The 19,139-nt window shown below is 41.8% G+C and overlaps 3 protein-coding genes across 3 annotated transcripts; 1 reads left to right on the plus strand and 2 right to left on the minus strand.

Annotated features, from left to right (window-relative positions):
- Positions 1 to 31: 31 nt before the first annotated feature.
- tubgcp4 (tubulin gamma complex component 4) lies at positions 32 to 4,322 on the minus strand. The gene is made up of 18 exons (XM_067248898.1): positions 4,184 to 4,322; positions 3,911 to 4,039; positions 3,700 to 3,822; positions 3,555 to 3,608; positions 3,389 to 3,445; positions 3,206 to 3,285; positions 2,868 to 3,069; positions 2,476 to 2,641; positions 2,250 to 2,374; positions 2,087 to 2,137; positions 1,877 to 1,982; positions 1,643 to 1,747; positions 1,374 to 1,518; positions 1,081 to 1,258; positions 793 to 927; positions 584 to 700; positions 342 to 481; positions 32 to 222 (listed from the first exon to the last, which is right to left on the minus strand). Exons 1-18 carry the CDS (start codon positions 4,259 to 4,261, stop codon positions 210 to 212), a joined length of 2,004 nt encoding a protein of 667 aa, XP_067104999.1. The 5' UTR covers positions 4,262 to 4,322; the 3' UTR covers positions 32 to 209.
- Positions 4,323 to 4,572: 250 nt separating this feature from the next.
- cdkn2aip (CDKN2A interacting protein) lies at positions 4,573 to 7,781 on the plus strand. Its single transcript, XM_067249148.1, has 4 exons — positions 4,573 to 4,699; positions 5,399 to 5,648; positions 5,779 to 5,900; positions 6,243 to 7,781. The coding sequence occupies exons 2-4, from the start codon at positions 5,401 to 5,403 to the stop codon at positions 6,812 to 6,814; spliced, it is 942 nt and encodes a 313-aa protein (XP_067105249.1). The 5' UTR covers positions 4,573 to 4,699; positions 5,399 to 5,400; the 3' UTR covers positions 6,815 to 7,781.
- A 2,038-nt stretch (positions 7,782 to 9,819) lies between these two features.
- cart3 (cocaine- and amphetamine-regulated transcript 3) lies at positions 9,820 to 10,938 on the minus strand. The gene is made up of 3 exons (XM_067249029.1): positions 10,759 to 10,938; positions 10,570 to 10,653; positions 9,820 to 10,390 (listed from the first exon to the last, which is right to left on the minus strand). Exons 1-3 carry the CDS (start codon positions 10,921 to 10,923, stop codon positions 10,283 to 10,285), a joined length of 357 nt encoding a protein of 118 aa, XP_067105130.1. The 5' UTR covers positions 10,924 to 10,938; the 3' UTR covers positions 9,820 to 10,282.
- Positions 10,939 to 19,139: the final 8,201 nt, after the last annotated feature.

The raw sequence follows: 19,139 nt of genomic DNA on the forward strand, positions 1-19,139 counted from the left end.
GTGACTCAATGTAAAGCTGCTTACACACACTTTTAATATTTACAATTTCATACCAAATTTAAACATTGACAATATCAAGGATGTTTGTAACACGATAGCACAAAGATAAATAATACACATGTACAAAGACTCGGATAAGAACGCCAGTGGTATCAGGATGCCTGGGCCTCCAGGCTTGGTCTGTAGCTTCTGCTTCGTACTTCGTTCTCTTAAAGTCCAAAACTGTAACAGAGGCAATATAAGACTTTCAGTATTTCCACAGTAGAGATGCCCAAGAAGGACTGTAGGTATTGTGTCAAGTGTTCATACAGCATTGATAGGTATTGACATTGGGATCCCACCTGCCCAGGGTGCCACCAGACTGGGTGTAGTACTTGTTGTAGTCCAGTCTCAGAAGCAGCTGGGCCAGGTCAGAGTTGATCTGGTGGTTTCTTACACTGGACAGGATCTTGAAGAGCAGGAAAGACTGACGACTAAAGCCCTGGAAACACGTTATGGATACGTGACGTAGATTGAAGTTTGTAATGTAGAATACACAGCCTCTGACTGAAGCCAAACTTCATGTTTCTATGCAGTCAGTCACCTTGACCAGATGATCTAGCTGAGCTGTCCCCCGATCATCCAGCGGAGCCACATTCTGACTGACCAATGAGCAGAAGTTATGGCACAGCTCCAGAATCTCATTCAAGCAATGGAAAACCTGCCCGCAAAAGAGTTTGAGACAGGGCTCTAATCAATACCTGAAGTCACATACTGTAGAACTCAAAGTTGAGCGTGCGCGCAAATGTGTACCGGCTTGAGCAGGATGAATGACTGGGCAAGCAGGTTGCTAAGGAAGTGGTCGTGGGCCAATCGGATGCTCTCAAAGTCTCTGGTGGAGTTGATCTGCTGCAGCAGCTGAGAGAACTGAGACTCCAGCACATCCACCTGGTAGAGACACCAAAATCTCTCACAACATGTACCACATATAAACATAAAAATATAATATAATTATTTTGCCCTCACTTTCAGTACAATGAGATACAAAGCATATTAAAAATAATGGTTTGATTGTTTAAGTTTTAATATGAGCATGTTCACCTGCATGTAGTACTGCAGGTTGTCAACCAGAAAAGCCATGTGGTTACGTAATCTCGACTTAACAGCATCGGTCTGGTTGTACTTGAGGTGTTTCCTCTGCATCTGCAGGGCCCAGCAGTGCTGCAGCTCTGACTGCACCCGACGCACGCTCAGCAAGTACCTGAACACAACGTTATACCTGGACACAGGACATTCCGCCTGTAATTATTCAAGTAAACGCATTTCTCAATGAACAATTTCAAGCGGACAACTCTGAACTGGGAGATGATACTGATGAGAAGTGTGGGACTCACTTCTCTAGTACTGCTGGAGTGAAGAGGATGTGTAGGGGCCACTGGACCTTGTAGGCCAGACCCAGAGCAGCCCAGCCTGTAGGGGGCACCTCTCGCGGGGAGGTCTCTTGTGGAGGAGTGGCTCCCTCTCTGGTTCCTGTTGTCTCTGGGAAGAGAAAACAAGCCTAGTCTTAGCCTCAGATCAGTGCTAACTGGGTAGAGGACGGCATGTTAGCAGCATCTTCTCTTCTTTCCACCATGGGTTTGTAAAACCTGAGGTGTTGACGCACCTTTGTCTTTCCCCTGAGAGTCGACAGTGAGATGGAGGAGAGGCAGGAGGTTGTCATCGTCCAACAGCACCTTGTGTGCCGCCTGCTGAAAGGCCACGTTTACATCTGTGGAAGGGAGAGAGAGAAAACACGAGCAAGTTTAGCTAGCTACAGAAATCGAACACCGAATCGAAGAATAGAGGACACTGTTCCTTCTCGCTACAGCTAGCTGCGTATCACAATGTGTGACTGTACCATGTTCAGTGACTGCAGTAGGCGGGGTCTTCAGCATGTGCTGGGCGTGGTCTATAAACACCTGGTAAAGTTCGCCCCGCCCCAGCAAGTAGAAGTCCTTGACGATCTATAAAATAATACGAGAGGTATGAATTTTACATTTAAAAAAGCCTTTTTGAAGTAACGTATTCAAAACATTGCCAACTGTATGCATATTTCTTGCATACAAACCTTGAGTTGTCCCAGCAGGTCAGATTCCTCCACCATTAGAGTCCAAAGATGCTGTGTGTACACAATACACTGATTAATAGGATCATATTATTGTAGTTTACGTGTTTAATTAGGCTCTCGTTCATTCATACTAAGAGATGGTGATCCTGTCCATCAAGCCCACCTCTGCGACTGTGCTACGGATGCGGTCTATTAGATTCTCAAAGTCCACCAGGCTGAACAGGGGCTGCTGCTTCAGTCTGTGCAGCTCTGCAGCAAACAGGTCCTCTTGGTGCTTCAGGATAGAACCTGGACAGAGGAGAGGAGGAGCAGACGAGGGGGATTTAGTCCATGTCAGAGCAGGGCCGGTATCGTGTGGAGCTCTGAGACGTAAAAGCCAGGACTCGTACGAGCTCGGGATGGACTGTGGTTGTCGTTCTCAAACATCTGGACAGACTCCCCAACAAAAAGGATTTTCTCTGCTACTCGGACAGGAATGTAGGAGGGCAGCATCTCAGCGCGCAGTGAGAACTGCTGCAGCGACGGAGCCAGCATGTTCTCCTCCTCGATCAGCCTCTACAAGGTGACACAGAAAACCAACAGAAAACCAGTCAGATCAATCTGACCTGCAACACAAAGCAGATCCGATAAACAAGACCTAAGCAACACAAAGCAGATCAGATAAACAAGACCTAAGCAACACAAAGCCGATCAGATAAACAAGACCTAAGCAACACAAAGCAGATCCGAATAAACAGGGCGAAGCAGTCATCTATCCAAGTCATCTCTTGTCTCATCTTACCAGGTCCTGTAATTCCCTGAGCTGTTTGCCACTCAGCCCTCCTATCCCCAGGTCCTCCTCCTCCTCCTCCTGGTTAGCTGCAGCACCTCCTGCGCTGGGCCCCTGCTTCACAAAGAACTCCTCACTCTGGTCCAGGAGCAGGCCATGCAGCATCCATGCAGCTAGCTGCTTGTACATCACCCCGTGACAAACAGCTAGGATCCTGCATGGGAAAACACGGCAGGATGCAGCCTCGTCAATGGACGTCTATGGCTTAAACAAACTTGGATGCATGACAAAGTTCCCTTTTTGTTTCTTCTTTTTTTTTTTTTTACTGAGTGTTAAGATGACTAACTTACTTCTCCAGAGCTGTGCGTACAGGGGGTAGCCCCCCACAGCTGTGTTTGTAGACCGTCTCCAGGATTTGACACCCATGGATCTAATTAGGAAACAACCTTATGAATTCACCCGTTACTCTGCGTGTGCTCTGTCAGTGTGCACTGTCAGGAGAGTTCTTGTCTCTGCCCTGAGATCAAACTTACCTTCTGGGATTTGATTGTCTCCACCACTATCATTACAGAGGGGAACAGCAGCTGAAACTAGGTCAAAACAACATTCAACGTTATTATTTTCTATAATTGGGTGACTACCAGACTCCTTTTCATGTTAATAGTCGGAATCATACCAAACAGTAAATGATGATTTTACCTGGTCCAGCATGTAATTCACATGAGATGTTGTCAGGTGTGGATCACCCAGAAACTGAAAAAAGAACACAGAAAGACACATTATAATGAATTGTTGATGCATTATTATCACGCACTTTTAAAATGAAAAGTGATTTTTGCCTAACCTCTTGTTCAAGGTCCAGCAGAGCCTGTCTGTAAGGCTGCAGCATAGACTCCAGACCCGTGCAAAAGGCCCTCAGGTAAACCCCGTTCAGCCCAGGCTGATTAGGCTGATTGGAGTGGTGCTCCTATTGGGAGCAATCCATGCACATTAGCCTGGTTCATCTTTAAGGTAGTTACAGTTGTACATACAAACACACATAACAGAGGTCTAACCTGTTGATGGACATGACCAGTGTGTTGCTCTATGAACTCTGTGAATCGGATGTAATCAGATCCTAACTTGCAGAGGCGATTCAGGACACCGGTTTCACTAGGATGGAGGAACGGCAGGTCCTGAGACACCTACAGAAGAGCCAGACGTTTATATAAACACAAGTTGTTTGAATTTTGTCTCTTGCAAATTTCGCTAGCTAGTACTGTACTAAACATACTGTTTGTAGCTAGCTAAGCACTGTTATAGTAGCTATATTTCTTTGGATATATCACCTGTAAGCCTGTTCGTTTGTTCCACGAAAATATTGTACCAGGGTAACCACTTAACGCCAGTAGGAGTTCATGAATCATTTTAGTTAATGTACGGGTATGTGATTAACTCAAAATTGGACTTGCAGAGCCTGTCATTCACTTACACAACGAAAACACCGCCACTTCTACCGCCGCAAGTCTATGACGTTGGTTCAAGCACATTAAGTGGCACTGCAGTGCTGGGACTTGTAGTCATTCTTTAAATTAAGTCACAAATGTTTTCCTCGCCTCTGTGATTTACGAGTAAGGCTATTACATATTGGCTATAAGCATCCGATGTTGGCCAACCGAAATCCCCGTGGTGCCGACAGAATTATATATAAAAATATGACAGAAGTTATGTTGCGTGTGGACTGATGGGAATTGTATGCTACTATGACAACTCAGCTTCGATCAGACTAAGCGCTAGCTTTACCACACGCCTCTCTGTCAACGGAACTGAGTGAAGAACATTTGAGCTATTAGTTAGCCAGCAAGGTGGGTAACTACTAGGCTAACTTCTTAGCCGTACATATGCTAACTGTGACGCTTGCTAACATCTTTATGTGATTTAGAAGCGTTAGGATAGCAATATACACAGCAGGTATACAACAGTATTGCACCTAGTGAAACTAGTGTATCTTGCTAGCTAGCCTAACTACAAAGTAGCTAGCTCTTGCAAGCTATTCTAGTACCAAACTGTGTTTACTTTTGTGAAGCTACTGAACTGGCCAATAAGTATGGCAAGATTAATATTTGACTTGCTAGCTAAAGGAAAAATAATTTGTTACTATTAAAGTGAAACATTCTATGGTTTTGAAGCTATCGTAGATAGTCTAGCCAGCTAGTTTTTTTGTCTAGCTAGTTAAGTTAATGTTAGCACTAGCGCTACTCATTGACATTGACTTCCGTGTTTATTTAACGGACCTAATTGCTACCCACTAACCTCATGAAGAACCTACTTTAACTAGTGTGAAATAAAGCTTCACTGTAGTGACTGACTTATGGAATTGTAAATGTCAACATAGTTTTTAAACTGGACAAAAAGTACAAAACATGATAACCCTGATTCAGCTGCTGGCATTGCTGTCACAGAGTGGAAATTAAGATTGTGTTTATATGTCTGTCTATGACTGCTAGTACTTCATCTGTACTGCTGACATAATCGTTTCATTCTGTATGCCTGTGTTGATGCAGTAATGGCAGAAGGAAAAAGTGGAGAAGACATTGTGTCAGAGTACCTTGGTCAGAACCCTCACCTGACCCAGTGGGTGGAGTCTCTCAGGGGATTGTGTGAGACAAACAAACAATGGAATGCCAGACGGGAATTCCTCTTGAGGAACATGGAGACCTTCCCATCAGTCCAGCCAGGAGTCAGCAGCCCGAGCACGGACAAACTGCTCTCGCTCTCCATGGTTTGGGCCAACCATGTTTTCATGGGTTGCAAGTATGTAAAAGACACACATCATTACTTTAGACTAAGCTTTTCCTAACTGCTTTCCCTGAAACGTACCTGAATGCTAATATGGTTCAGACAAGATGAAGGGAACTAATCCATGTCTTTTCTTATCCCTCAGATATCCTCAGCCTGTCATGGACAAAATCAAAGAGATGGCCGATGGAATCGTTGTCAGGGATGCTCCAGTTCGAACAACAAGGGATGAGATTATGGCGAGAGGAAAGAGACCGGGTGCCCCAGGTACATCAAAGTGAATGAGAAAGTTCTGATAGTGTGATTCTAGCTTTTGGTACAAACATTGTGATGAAAGCGACCATTACCTTACCAGTATATTTAGTTACTGTATGTCTAAGCTTAGCAACAAAATTCGAGCAGCAATTCCTGAGGTAGTGGGGCCCATTGTTAAACTAGATAATAGCCGCCCCTGACTTATTTCCCACCAGAAAATCCTGATTCTGCTTTGTTTTGAACCAATTATCCAAACGTCATGAGGTCAATATACACCCCATGCCCATAATGCATCTGCTTTCAGATGAAAAAAGGTTGTTGTGAGGACTCCCCCACTAACAATGTTTTTCTCAGGGGGTGATGCTGACAGCTCTGGGAAGAGGAGCAAGGCCGGCCCTAATGAGGCTGGTGGGAGGGCAACTGGACGAGGTCTGAAGTCAGGTCCTCCTCCACAGGCCCCGGCCGATCACCAGCCATTCTTCAACCGCCTCTACAAGGCTGTTGCCTGGAAACTGGTGTCAGCCGGGGGCTTCGGTCCTAACCTGGACCACTTTGAGATCCTGCAGGGGTGTGTGGAGTCATCAAAGGAGAGTCTGAGCTGTGTGTTTGTGCCTTTGAAGGACATCCCAGATCTGCCCGCGGGCCGCACACAGAAGGAGGGCCAGGTGTGTGAGCTACGCTGTCAGAATGTCTACATGGGTACAGGGTACGGGCGCGATGAGGCCGCCGCCAAGGCCATGGCCTCTAAAGAGGCCTTGAAGGCATTCCAGGGACGCAAAGTGACTGTGAAGATCTGCAGGCGGCGCTTCCGGGGGAGGGACGTGGAGGATTTGGTTCTGGTTGATGACCAGCCCAGAAACCCGGTCTTTCCACCTGCTCTCAGCTATCCCTTTCAGGCAGAGCAACAGGGAGATGGGTTATCATAGCAAAGCCAGGAGTGGCATTAAGACACTGTGTAACTCACTGGTGGATTGAAGGTCATGGAAACAGTACAGCAGTATCAAAAAGAATTGGCTCAATATATCACCATGTTTTGCATTTTATTATATATAGAATTTTTTTGTTTGTTTTTGGAATAGCCTACGACAAGTTATTTTACTTTTTGAGATATTTAAACTCACTTGTAAGAATGAAGGTTTATTGGGACTGCTGCTTAAAATGTGTTTGATTTTCAATTGGCACCATATAACTATTATAATTTTCATCAGCAGTTACACCTTAGAGTTCAGGTAGATGGGCATGACTGCCTTGTGTGAAATCTTTGTCTGCAGTATCCATTTGCCTTTTGTCATTTTATGACTTTACAAATCAAATGAGCTCACTAAAGCATGACTAGATATTATGTGGTTGCTATGTACATCAATCAGCTCCAGAGGTACACATCTACATTAATATGAACAGAAGGTATGCTACTGATGAGACTTGTTAGATTCGCTATTAGAAAAGGCCTCTATTGATGCTTGAATTTGTTTAGCCTTTTGTGTGTGAGTTTTAATTACACTCATACTGTTTCAATTACCAATCACAGAAATAGTCTGGAGATGAGGGTTTGAATTCATAAAATACTCTTGTCACAGTAGAATACTTATCTTTTCATTACGTTCATTTAAAATGTTCTGATCCCTGTCTACATGGGTGCAAGCTTTTGTTTTCATCTCAGGATCTGGCGTTGACTTAGAAACCACTTGACTGTACGTACTGTGTTGAGAACCTGTTGGCTTGTGTTATGGTTCAGTTCTGATAGAGAAGATGTATATAGCCAAGTTAAAAAAAACTTTCAGAATGAGAGAAGAATGCTTCTTCTGTGTGCTTCGCTGATTTAAATACATTGCTACTGTTCTATTGAAACATAAATTACCACAATGTTCTGTGTTACGGTATATTTCTATAAGTTGTCCTGTTTCTATATTTTTGTAAATAAAAATAATGTAAAGAATAGTGTACCCTTGTTATTGTAGATATATCATTAATAATCTTGGCCAGTAGAGGGCCACACATAATGGTCTTTTCCTTATGACTTTGCTAAGATCTCACCAAAACAGTGTTCTCATTTTTACAATGAGAACACTGGTTGGTATTCTTTTGATACCATATTTTTTTTAAATACTGTGATTGCCTTATCACTGACCTAAATGCATAGTGTCTTGTCAGCCTTTCACTAGCTAGGATATGCACCTCAAACCTTTCATCCAAAGCTCATGCTAGTCCTGACAAGTACTGTATCGAGGTAATTAAATACAACTGACATGCTGAATGTGTTCAGGCAACAATTCTACATCCCGAGTCCAGAGACAAAAATCCCTTTAACAAGTAATTGTGTTTCCTGGCGCTTCCTTCCAAACCCAATTAGACTCACACCTCGACTGCTTGTTATTCACAGCTAATAGGTGTTTGGCTGCTGTTAAGGAAGGTGAATCAAGTTAGAGATCCAATGTGATTTGACTGACGTGTTCATGACGTGTCCTCTTCTTGACCCTGAGGATTTTTTTAAACTCCAGTACAGGCATCACCTTCCCATGGATAATTACTGACTCACAGGGGGTGCTCTTGACACTTCATTAGGCCACCGGCAAGAACACTGCCGCTCAGAAAAGTATACAGGTTAAAAAGCACACTGTGACCACCAAGGCAGTAAACTGATAGTGATTTATAGCTCCCGAAGTGACAGCTTCACTGGTAATTGTTTTATTTGACAAAGTATGAGTATGAAACTAAAACCATTTTCACATTTGTTTGGTCAGTTATCACAATTTAATCAGTATCATTGCCACATCATAGGGCCTGTCATCGCTGTCTGAGTAGATCCAGACACCACATACTACACAAGGATGAAGAACAGATGCAAGGTCATCTTTGTATATTTTGCTAGAATATATTTCGTTTGGGGTGTCTTGTCAGTAAACACATTTCAGGATGTGTCAAATAAACACAATGATGTATTCTTGGACATAGCATCCCTAGCCCGCTCTGGTCTTTGGAAGTGAAAAGACCACCCTTCTGTTCCACCAACTTTGGAGTCTCCCGTAGGCCATTGATTAGATAATAATAACCCCCAATGACACTAACACATAGAGACGGCATACATGTGGGTGGCTGACTTGATTGACAACCCAGAATATCTGTCCACTTGTCTTTGTTGCTTTAGGTCGCTGCTGACTTCCTCAAATGGGCATCTGCTATTAGCCACACCCGAACTGGCGTCAAATGGACCAAGTTAACATGTTTTTCATGTCTGGAGCTTGGGGTTATTTACGACCTGTGAGTTCTGCATCGTGCCACCAAGTTGCTAATAAGAGATGGGCCTGTCAGCTAACATGAGGACAGATGGATGGCTGGGAGCGACAGTCTGGGCACATTTGAAGGAAAGAGACAGAGCTGCAAGTGAGAGATTGACCACTGTGATGTTATAAAAAGGGCAACTTGGTGCTTTCTGGTGGTTTGATGGTGTAAGGCAAGTAGAGCAGAAACATTCAGAGTGGTAATTGAGAATTCCTCCAAGGGTTTTTTTCACATACCTGATGGTGAACGTATCTAGGCATTGTGAATGGACTCATTGAATGTTGTTTTTTCATTTGTATGACTCTTTTAGAGCAAAGTCACAGAGGGCTTCACAACTGTCCACAAATCAGCACCCAACCAACCTAAACCCTCAAGTGTTTTATTGTGAGATCTCTTTTATTGTGAGAAGTCTACCCATACTGATTGCATGTTGTCCCTATCAGATGCATTGTATAGGGCTGCAGTTTAATTTCACAATCAATATTTACCTTTCCATCTGATTAGCAGGCTTTATTCAAATAGTTTTGTATGTAAAACAGTGTTGTGTATGATTTGAGCCTAGATATTTCCTTAAACCAGTGAGAGGCCTGTTGGTTATGAATGACCTTATATGTAGAAAAATGGAAATGGAGTTTAGGCTTTACCCACTATTGAACAACACTGTTTTATTTTTAAAGTTTACAAGTAATTGAAAAAAATGAATACATGACACAGGAGGCTCTCATCTAAAATCAGAAAATAATATAAATCGAGGGACGCCGAGTCTGAACACTCAAGTCCTTATCTTACTGCGCAGCACAAAAATTAAGCACCCCATATTTTCCACCTGAATCTACACGAACTTACTGAACAGAGACCACGCAGACTGCTTTACAAAACAATATGTAACACCGTTTATTTTAAGTCATATTAGAGTGCTGTAACATCTAGTGGAAAATAAAATATTTCAAGTTCAAACACCTTTTTGGGTTGACAATCTTTAAAAATGCAATCTGTCTTTCTCCTGATAAGCACACCTTGTAATGAAAAATATATTATAAAGATCACATAGACCATGATATAACAGTACTTCAATAGCTTCCCGACTGGTCCATTTACATTCAAAAAGCATCAGTTCACAAGCACTTGAGCAGGAAAAAGTTACAGAATGCTCCACGAGGACAGTCACACATTTTCCCAATTCGCGCTCCTTTTCTCACCGCACATTGCTCTCCAACGTCGCACTGAAAAGAGATGGAGAATGTAACGAAATGGTTAGATCGTTGTAACAATAATAAGACCAACCAATGTTCAATAACCAATACAAAGCATTTTACAAAGTTGTGAAATTACGTTTAGATCACAGTTGATTGGATATTAACTTTTTGTTGAGCCTCAATTCAGAATGATTTTGCTTATTTACCGTTGGAACTTGACCAAATTTCTTTTCCCACATTGAAAGTCGTTTGGTCTGCAGCTTTTCAAGAACGTCTTGTAGTGCACCAAGCTGTTGAAATATATACAATACAATTATAAACTTTCTATATTTCTGACCATTGCTCAATCAACATTTGTAACGTAAAAAAATATCTTATTTGTAAAATAAACTTACAAGCTGTTTTTCATTGGTCAAGTTGGGATCTTTGGGGTAGAAATCCCGCAAGGCTCTTGTGTCAAGGTTTATTTCCGAATCCGAGTCGTCAATTTCAGCACCGAGAACGATGGACAGCAGCGCAGCACAAACTAACACTCTTGTCCATAGTCTAGAGCTCTCCATGGTCCCAGTGTACACAGGGATTGGATTCAAAGTTGTTGTCTTCTCTCTCCAAGAAATCCACTTCAAATACCCAGTTCCCTGCAAACCACAGACCTTATATCTGATTTAACACTTGCCGCTTCCCAGCGACTCCTTTTGCTCCACCTTTACCATTGATTTTTCATGCGTAAGAAGCGCAGCGGGGGTGAGTCATTGCATAAAAGTTACTTGACTGTCATTGGGTGGATACCAAAAGAGGCCATTGATATGCTATCTAACCTTATGCTTTAAGAATGCAGTTGAAATAAACGTACTATTTGTTTCGCATGTTTAATCTCGACGGATTTAGGCCCTACATATAGTCATTTCATTATTGACGGGTCCTGAACGGGCAGATGCAGTAGATGTATTATGTTAACAGATTAAAACAATGTTTCAAAATGTGCAAATCAATTCTACATATTATAGCTTATACCACAATCATGTTGTGGAATTATGTTCCAAATGCCTCATTATCTACTAAAATAGGCTACCTCGTCTCAATAATGTTATTTTGTTGATTCTAAGTTGGTTCATTATTTCCTTCATCGTTGTCAGATGAACTGGCATTTATTTAAATATATTTGGCCGACATTACCATATAGTAATCAATTTACTGTAACAATTTACAGTAAAGTAAAGTACATCGAGTTGTATTCCTAATCATCTAAGTTGACAGCTCATCAAGTTTTTTTTCAACTGAGTTGGCTAACATAAAACCATCAAACAGCTTTGATCTTTTCTTGAGCGTACCCTGCTTCCTATCTGTCAGCAGAGACGGAAAGGAGAAGCAGCTTTGATTGTGCTCGAGGCTGGATGACTCATTTCTCTTTCCCCAATTACAGTTTTAGACTCCAGAAATGTTTTTATTCCCTAAGATACAAAAACATTTCCTGTTAGCTCTTAGGAAAATTCTTACATAGACTAAAAAATGTATTAGCAAGTTCGGATTGTTTCATGTTTTGTGGACTGTGGACAGCCTCTTCTTTATGTGACTGTGATTTGTTGTTTAGATTTGCCGTTGTTCGAGTGATATCAGTAGATTTTCACAATACAAGTATTTTGACCAAATGTTTGCCTAAACATCAAAGCACCATAACAAGGAGATCAACAATGTCAAACCAATTGATCAGGGAGGTGCCTTGGGAAAACCCACACCATGAGCACGAAAATACTTCAAATCCTTGAGCCCGATAATCAAACTGGCTGGTTTTGCTCCAAACCCACTGTCTTTGTTTTACCCACTACTATGTTTGGTTAATGGGTGTCTAGAGAGCCTGTTTTAAGCAAACCTCTTATATATTATCGTTTTTTCTACTGTAAATCAAACACGTTCACATGGGTACATTCTGAAACACTTTTTTGGAGTGTGTCCATATATGTTTAATGGACCTGAAGGTCCAAGTCACTGCCCATGTCATGATTAACGAGGACAGACAAATCATCCCAAGGGGCTTGGAACTCTCAAAACAGACCTACATGATGATAGTCAGAAGCACTGTATTACTGTATTATTACATGAGGAGCATGTAATAAACCAAACACATTGATACAAAGAGAACACACAAGTGCGGGATGCAGAGTGGGGGCACAGGGTTAGAACATTGAACAAATTTCAAAATGGTAAGTGTGCGCAAAACAATAATATATGGGATCAGGGGGACAACACTTCAGGGGCGAAGGAATTTGAGTGACACAGAAAATAAAGGAAGTGGAATCTATGAGACCCTGCTGAGAAGAAGCAGCCATTGTCATGGCTGAGAGCTGAACTCTCACTGTTCCTCTCACTTGGAACAGCTGTGAGCTCCACCATGACTCACATCCCCACACGGCAGCTGGGAACCACAAAACTTAGTCTAACTATTGCATCTATAATCTTGACTTTACGTACTGCAGAGATTTTGGTTCCTCTGCATTGCGGAAAACAAACTTCCCCTCTCGTCTTTCTTTGTCTTGTTGACCAGACAGAAAAGTTCTAGGTAATTGCAATATTTTTTGCTTCAAAAGCTCTAATTATTTTGTCTGCAAGTTGAAGTGTATGTGAGTGTGTGTGTGTCTGGAGTATGTGTAGAAATGAGTGGATGTGTGTGTGTACGATATCTGAGTGTCCATGCTATAGAATCATAGTTAGTATGTAGGTCTATCAGTGTGTGTGAGAGAATGAGCATGTTTTTTTCAATGTTGGCTTCCTGTCTTTGAAGTCAATTCCCAACTGAAATGCACTGATGTGTGGGAGAGAACCGCCTTCGTTATTTCTCTTTCTATTTATTCCTTCCTCCATCTCCTTAATAATACCCAACGTCCTCTGTCAGTCTCAGTAAAACCTCCTTTGTCCTCTGTTGGTAAGGACTAGGGTTTGCTAACTTGCTGTTCCTCTTTCACACACTTTGCTGAGTTCTAATGACCAGTTTACAGCTTATGACCTTGTGCTGCAATTGATTCAGTGAAGGAGTGTGTGATTATCTCCCACTTGTTCTGAATCTGAATGAGGTTTACTTTGTTACAGATCCAAGACTTTCAACAGTTACTAAACTACACTGTAGTGCGTCATCAAGACATGAAGTGTTGGTGGTTGATAATTAAGTTTGTTAAGTTAAAAGTATGACACTTAGAAAGCTAGAATGTTAAGCTTTCATACGGTATAGACCTTCCAGTCTTTATTTTGTGGCTTTTCTTGCTTTGCTCTAATGGAGCTGAGTAACATCAGACCCGGCCAAGAGGGTGAGGATAGGTGAGGGAAAATGACGAGAGATAGGAGAGTGAGAGGGACACTCTAATCAAGAGAGGAACAGCTATCTCTGTCACAGCCGTAATTACACAAAGACATGCCCCTGTCACTAAGGTGCCTCGTTAGTGGAAGCCTTAACACTGACAAAACAAACCTTATATGGAGCGTGATGTCAGAGAGGAGAAAAACTAGAGCAAAAGAAAAGGGGGTAAGGTGAAGCCTGTCCCCAATCTCTAACTCTTACCCTCTTTCTATCTCTCCTTTTTTCTCTCTCTCTTTCTCTTGCTGTCTCTTTCGCTCTCTTTTCTTCAATCATTTTCTCTCTCTCTCTGTCTCTCTCCTTTTTTCTATTTCTCTATCTAACTCAATTCAAGCTAAGTAGATGAGTGTGGAGGTGATTGAATGCCTTTTTCCAGATCCAGACTGCATTCTAACTCCTGCCCGGCCGCCATATCCCTATCTCATAGTGACTCTATCTGTGACTCACATTTAATTACATCTGATGTAGGATATGCTGCTGGTTTCTGCTTGAATTCAATGCAGATGTGTTCATTAAATGCCATTATCACATTTGGTGGTAATCAAGCCAGAATGAAGAATAAAACAATATGTACAGTACGTGCACCAGATCTCCGTCAGACATCTGCATTTCCAGCCCTTAAGCTCTCTTAAGAGCTTCTTCAATGTCCTGCCTGCATGACTCATCGAGGTAACTGCCCTCTTTCAGTCTGATTTTGTTATAAGGAGGATAAAGCTATTCTAGCCTGCTAGCTGCTAAATCATCTCCTCTTAAAGATTAGATATTCTATTACATTGCATTAAAGTATGTGACATGTGGCTTGTGGCTCTATGGAATGAGAATTGATAGACAGAGAGTCTTACTCTCTTCGGGCTTGTGGAGCTTTGCTCCAGCCCAAAATACTTATATGTGAATACATTTCCCTGCCTGGATGGGGATTGATAAAGTGCCTTTTTATCCTATCTTCCACCAAGACCACCTAAAGGAACTATTAGTCTTGTCAGAAACCAAAGGGCACCTTGTAGCTCAAATGAGTGATCATGGGACACACAGGTCTATACTAGTGATTCAAGATGATTCATAGCAAGGCAGGGGTTCTACAGTGCTGCTCCAATCAGAGAAGTATATTCGGACGTGATGGGTTGCGTTTAAACCAGCAGGGTGCCACATTGCTGGTCTCTCTAGGGTTTTTGTGTACAGACTGACACGGATCGAACTATAGTCATGTTGATAATGACAGAGTCCACTATGGTTGAAATATGATTACATACTGATGACCTTGAATTGTAGTCTTGAATTTTGTAACAACAACAAAGAAGACAAAAGAGCAGTTGAGAAGCAACCAGACAGGGCATTTTATCCTTGTTCTGCTGCCAATAGACACTGTTGACATATTTATACTTGTTCCAATTAGATCCTAAAGAACTATGCCAAGTGACCCTAAGAATGAAGGAGGTTAACTTGAGATTGCATAAGATGCCCCAACAATGGTCCTGTCATCCTCATATCCCAGCTCTCCTCTCACTTAGCTGAAGTCTTGATGCAGTTCATGCTCTCAAGATGATTGTATATTCATCATGTCAAAACAAATCTCCTCACTTTTGGTTATCAAATAATAAACATAATGAAAACTGCTTGAATGCCTATTAATCTCTATTTGTGACATTATTGAAGTATTATGTACTGATGCATAATTCAGAAGATAAACCCGTTGTGTTTCCCAGTTGTGTGGGCGGAGCGTGTGATGAATCCACAGGCCTGTCAGCTCCCAGCATTCAAATGCTGCTGTTTTGACTCCATTAAGGAGTCCGTCTGTAGAGATCTCTGCATAGTGATTTTAATGCTAAATGTGTGGGTTGATCAAAACATAAAAACACAAGTCAAGACTGAAGACAATCAATCATCTGGCATTGGCTCATTGCAGGGTATAAACCTTCTGTAGTTGTGTTGTCAGCAAAATGCTGTCTAATAATAGTAAAGCCAAGAATAATGATACATTGTTTATGAGGAATTGTTCCCTTTTGTCGTCCTCTGAGGCCCCAGGCCAGGAGAGCAGTGCTCTGCTCATTGGATCAGTGTTCCTTGTACGCTGAGGCAACCTCGTCCTGTCAGCCCTGTGGCCCACAGTCACACCCTTGTGCGTCATTGTGAGGTAATTAAAGGTTCTGAGCATAGATGCTTTCTCTTTGTGTCTGCCTACACACTCTTTATTTGTTCTAAACAAATGACATGCTATAGATCTGTAATTGCACTGTAAAGCAACTAATGACAGTGTCGTCAGGCTTTACGATATTGATGAGAATTTTTATTTACCCTGCTTGTGCACACATACACGCAGGCACATACTGCATGCACACACACTGTTTTGTGTTTCTGTTGAACTAGACAACCTCAGTGCATGGATGTGTAAACAAGTTTGGAATCAATACTCCAGATGGTGGATAAGGGAATTCTTCCATTTTCTTACTCGAATCAGTCTCATTTATCAATAATTATTCAAATATGTTACATTTACATTTAGTCATTTAGCAGACGATCTTATCCAGAGCGACTTACAGTAAGTACAGGGACATTCCCCCGAGGCAAGTAGGGTGAAGTGCCTTGCCCAAGGACACAACGTCAGTTTGCATGACCGGGAATCGAACTGGCAACCTTCGGATTACTAGCCCGACTCCCTCACCGCTCAGCCAACTGACTCCCTGTTGTATTTTATTCTGAATCAATCACAGATAGAACAAACTGTTAAAACAGTTTAAAGTTCCAGTTTAATCTTTCAAGTGAAGGCCCTGACTTGACTAGATGATCCTGATTTTATATGGTTGAGAAAACCCAGATTGAACACGTTAACAAGGAGAGAGTTCCTGTCAGTGCCTGAGAGACTTCAAGTCTCCTTCTGGGACACTTTATTGATTTTTGGCTGCTCTTGTTTTGAGTGTTGGTTGAGTAATAGGTAATAATCCAGACACTGCCAGATTAAACTGTCAGACTATTGGATAAAGTAGATGTGTCATGCATTTTTAGGGCATATTTTACTCCTATCAGAGTGTCCCACTAATGGACTACCACAGGGTTTCCCCAAGTCATCCCCAAAATGCACAAACCCGCATGCAGCCACAAATAAGAAGAGAATAACAATTAAGATGGTATTTCCATATGTGTGTGCTCTTTGTATAAAGAGACAGAAAAGTTGCATGGAGGAAAAACCATATGCAAATACTACAGAGTGATAATCCTGCGGTCTATTCACAGGAGATTCATTAGTGAAATGTCACACATCACTTTTAGAAACTCCTTTTTCATTAGTTTCATTAGTCAGAATTTGTATGACTCAACTAGTGATTAAAGTGGTATTGGAAGAGGGGTATGTTTTGCAGGGTTTTATGAGACAATAAAATAAGGATATTTTACACTGTTACAGGGGCCTCCACCCACAGCCTCCGTCACAGGTCGTCTCGATGCTCATTCGCCCACATCTCATATTTGTCCTGTGCTTTATTGATTGGCTCACTCTGACATTAAACACTCCTCGAACCTGCTGAAACCTGCTGTCCAACAGCCCCCAAAGTAATTAGAGTTGGTAAATAATTAAATTGGGGCTGAAAAAGGTGTTTATTACAGTTGTTGTAATGACGCACATTACTCACCTCCCGGCCCAGTGGAAGATACAGGTACTGAGGTCATGCCTAACTGTCTGGCAGTCACATTAGAATCATTTCAGTGTTTGGGGAATTACGCTTCAGCCCAGAGGTCATTAGCCTGGTTTAATCTCTTTTTGTTGGCCCTCTGATGGAGCACCACTGTCCAGGGAGAGGGCCAGGGCCGACTCTACAAGTCTACACAAGGAGAACTGTGCAACTCCCCTCAATCATGCAACCAAAACTTATCCCGAGTGAAGTGGCTAAAGAGAGGTAGCAACAGTAGATACTAGCCTACATCGCTTTTTGTACAGTATATCCACCAGAACTGTTATGTGAACGCTTGCATGCAGGGTGCAACCTTCCCTATTCGAACAGGCTGTTTTAAAAAGAAAATTGCTCTTGCGCTGACACATGCTCGCATTAACTATTGATGTACCTATCAAAGCTGAAATCAAACCTACGCCCTTGCCCACAATATATCACTGTAACCATGGCTAAATCATTTTTATATTATTAGTATGCGTCCCCCACCCAGGAACTGCTCTTGAGAAAATGTCAATTGATATCAGATATTCGCCCCTGACCCAAAGCATATAATCTCACTCTGAACTTTTGGTGAAAATGTGCAGTCCTAATATCTACTCATTGAGATTTTGAAAGTTGGATTACTAAATCTGAAAGAGTCCAGGTCTTGGTTCAACAAGGGAGCTGCAGAGACCTGCAGAATTGTTGTTTTTCACTTTGTGTTACTTTGTGGTGCAGCTTGTCAGAAATTGATCCCTTCAACATTTGGATAGTTTCTGCATCTGAGATGGTTCCTTCTATGTTAACAGCGCCCTCTAGTGGTCTGAAAACATCCAGCATACAGTACAATGTTGTTTTTTAAATACAGTATACATTGATAAAGGTTACCTTACAATTGTATTGTTGTTTTTTACATACATCTCTGTCTCCATTTTACTTAAGATGGATTGCGTTCTATCACCATAGCTCAGTGGTTAGAGCACTTGATTGCTGGATTGTATTACACTGGAATTCATTCCACAGAAGTTAAAAGACAGCACAGGCCATAGAGGTGGCCACACAGGGGCAGCAGTGTCACACAGAGAATGTCTTCAGTGTCACAAAAATGTCTGATTAGTCCGTTCCATGTGGGCAATATGTTACCTCACTGGTAAGACGCTAAGGTATGCTGAATTACAGTAAAGTAGGTAGTAAGGCTAATCGATTAAATTTTTCAAACAGACAGTTACTGCCTTCAGGTGTGAGGGATTCATTCATAAAGTGTTTAAAGACCGCTGACATAGCATGGTTCGATTTAATTACAGGCAGGATAAGAGAGAGAGATGGATATTACAAAGACTGAGCGAGTAGATAAAAAGAGTGTGAGATAAAGAGAGAGTGACAGAGTGAGAAACAAAGAAAGAGACTGAGATAGATTGAATGAGTGCGTGAGTGAGTGACAAGTTGATTTTGTTTCCATTAAAGTAATGTACACTAGAATCACTGTGGCATCATGCTTGAATAGAGGTGTCTGCTCAATAATGTGATGCATCACAAATCTATACACAGCACACAAAACTGAATCACAAAACACAGTTCAAAAAACATCATACCCTTTTGTGTGAAATACATCTTCTTTCACAGATCGTGCTTTAAGCAAGTCCACACCAGGCTACAGTAGTTATTGCTTTATTAATCAACCAGTGTATTTCAAAATGATACAATACCATTGAGGCTGTATTTATCACAAACTGCTCACTATGATAAAATAAATGAAGATTTAGCTCCAAGACATCTGTGATGGATCATT

The sequence above is a fragment of the Osmerus mordax genome, chromosome 13 (assembly GCF_038355195.1).
Source record: "Osmerus mordax isolate fOsmMor3 chromosome 13, fOsmMor3.pri, whole genome shotgun sequence".
Classification (NCBI taxonomy): domain Eukaryota; kingdom Metazoa; phylum Chordata; class Actinopteri; order Osmeriformes; family Osmeridae; genus Osmerus; species Osmerus mordax.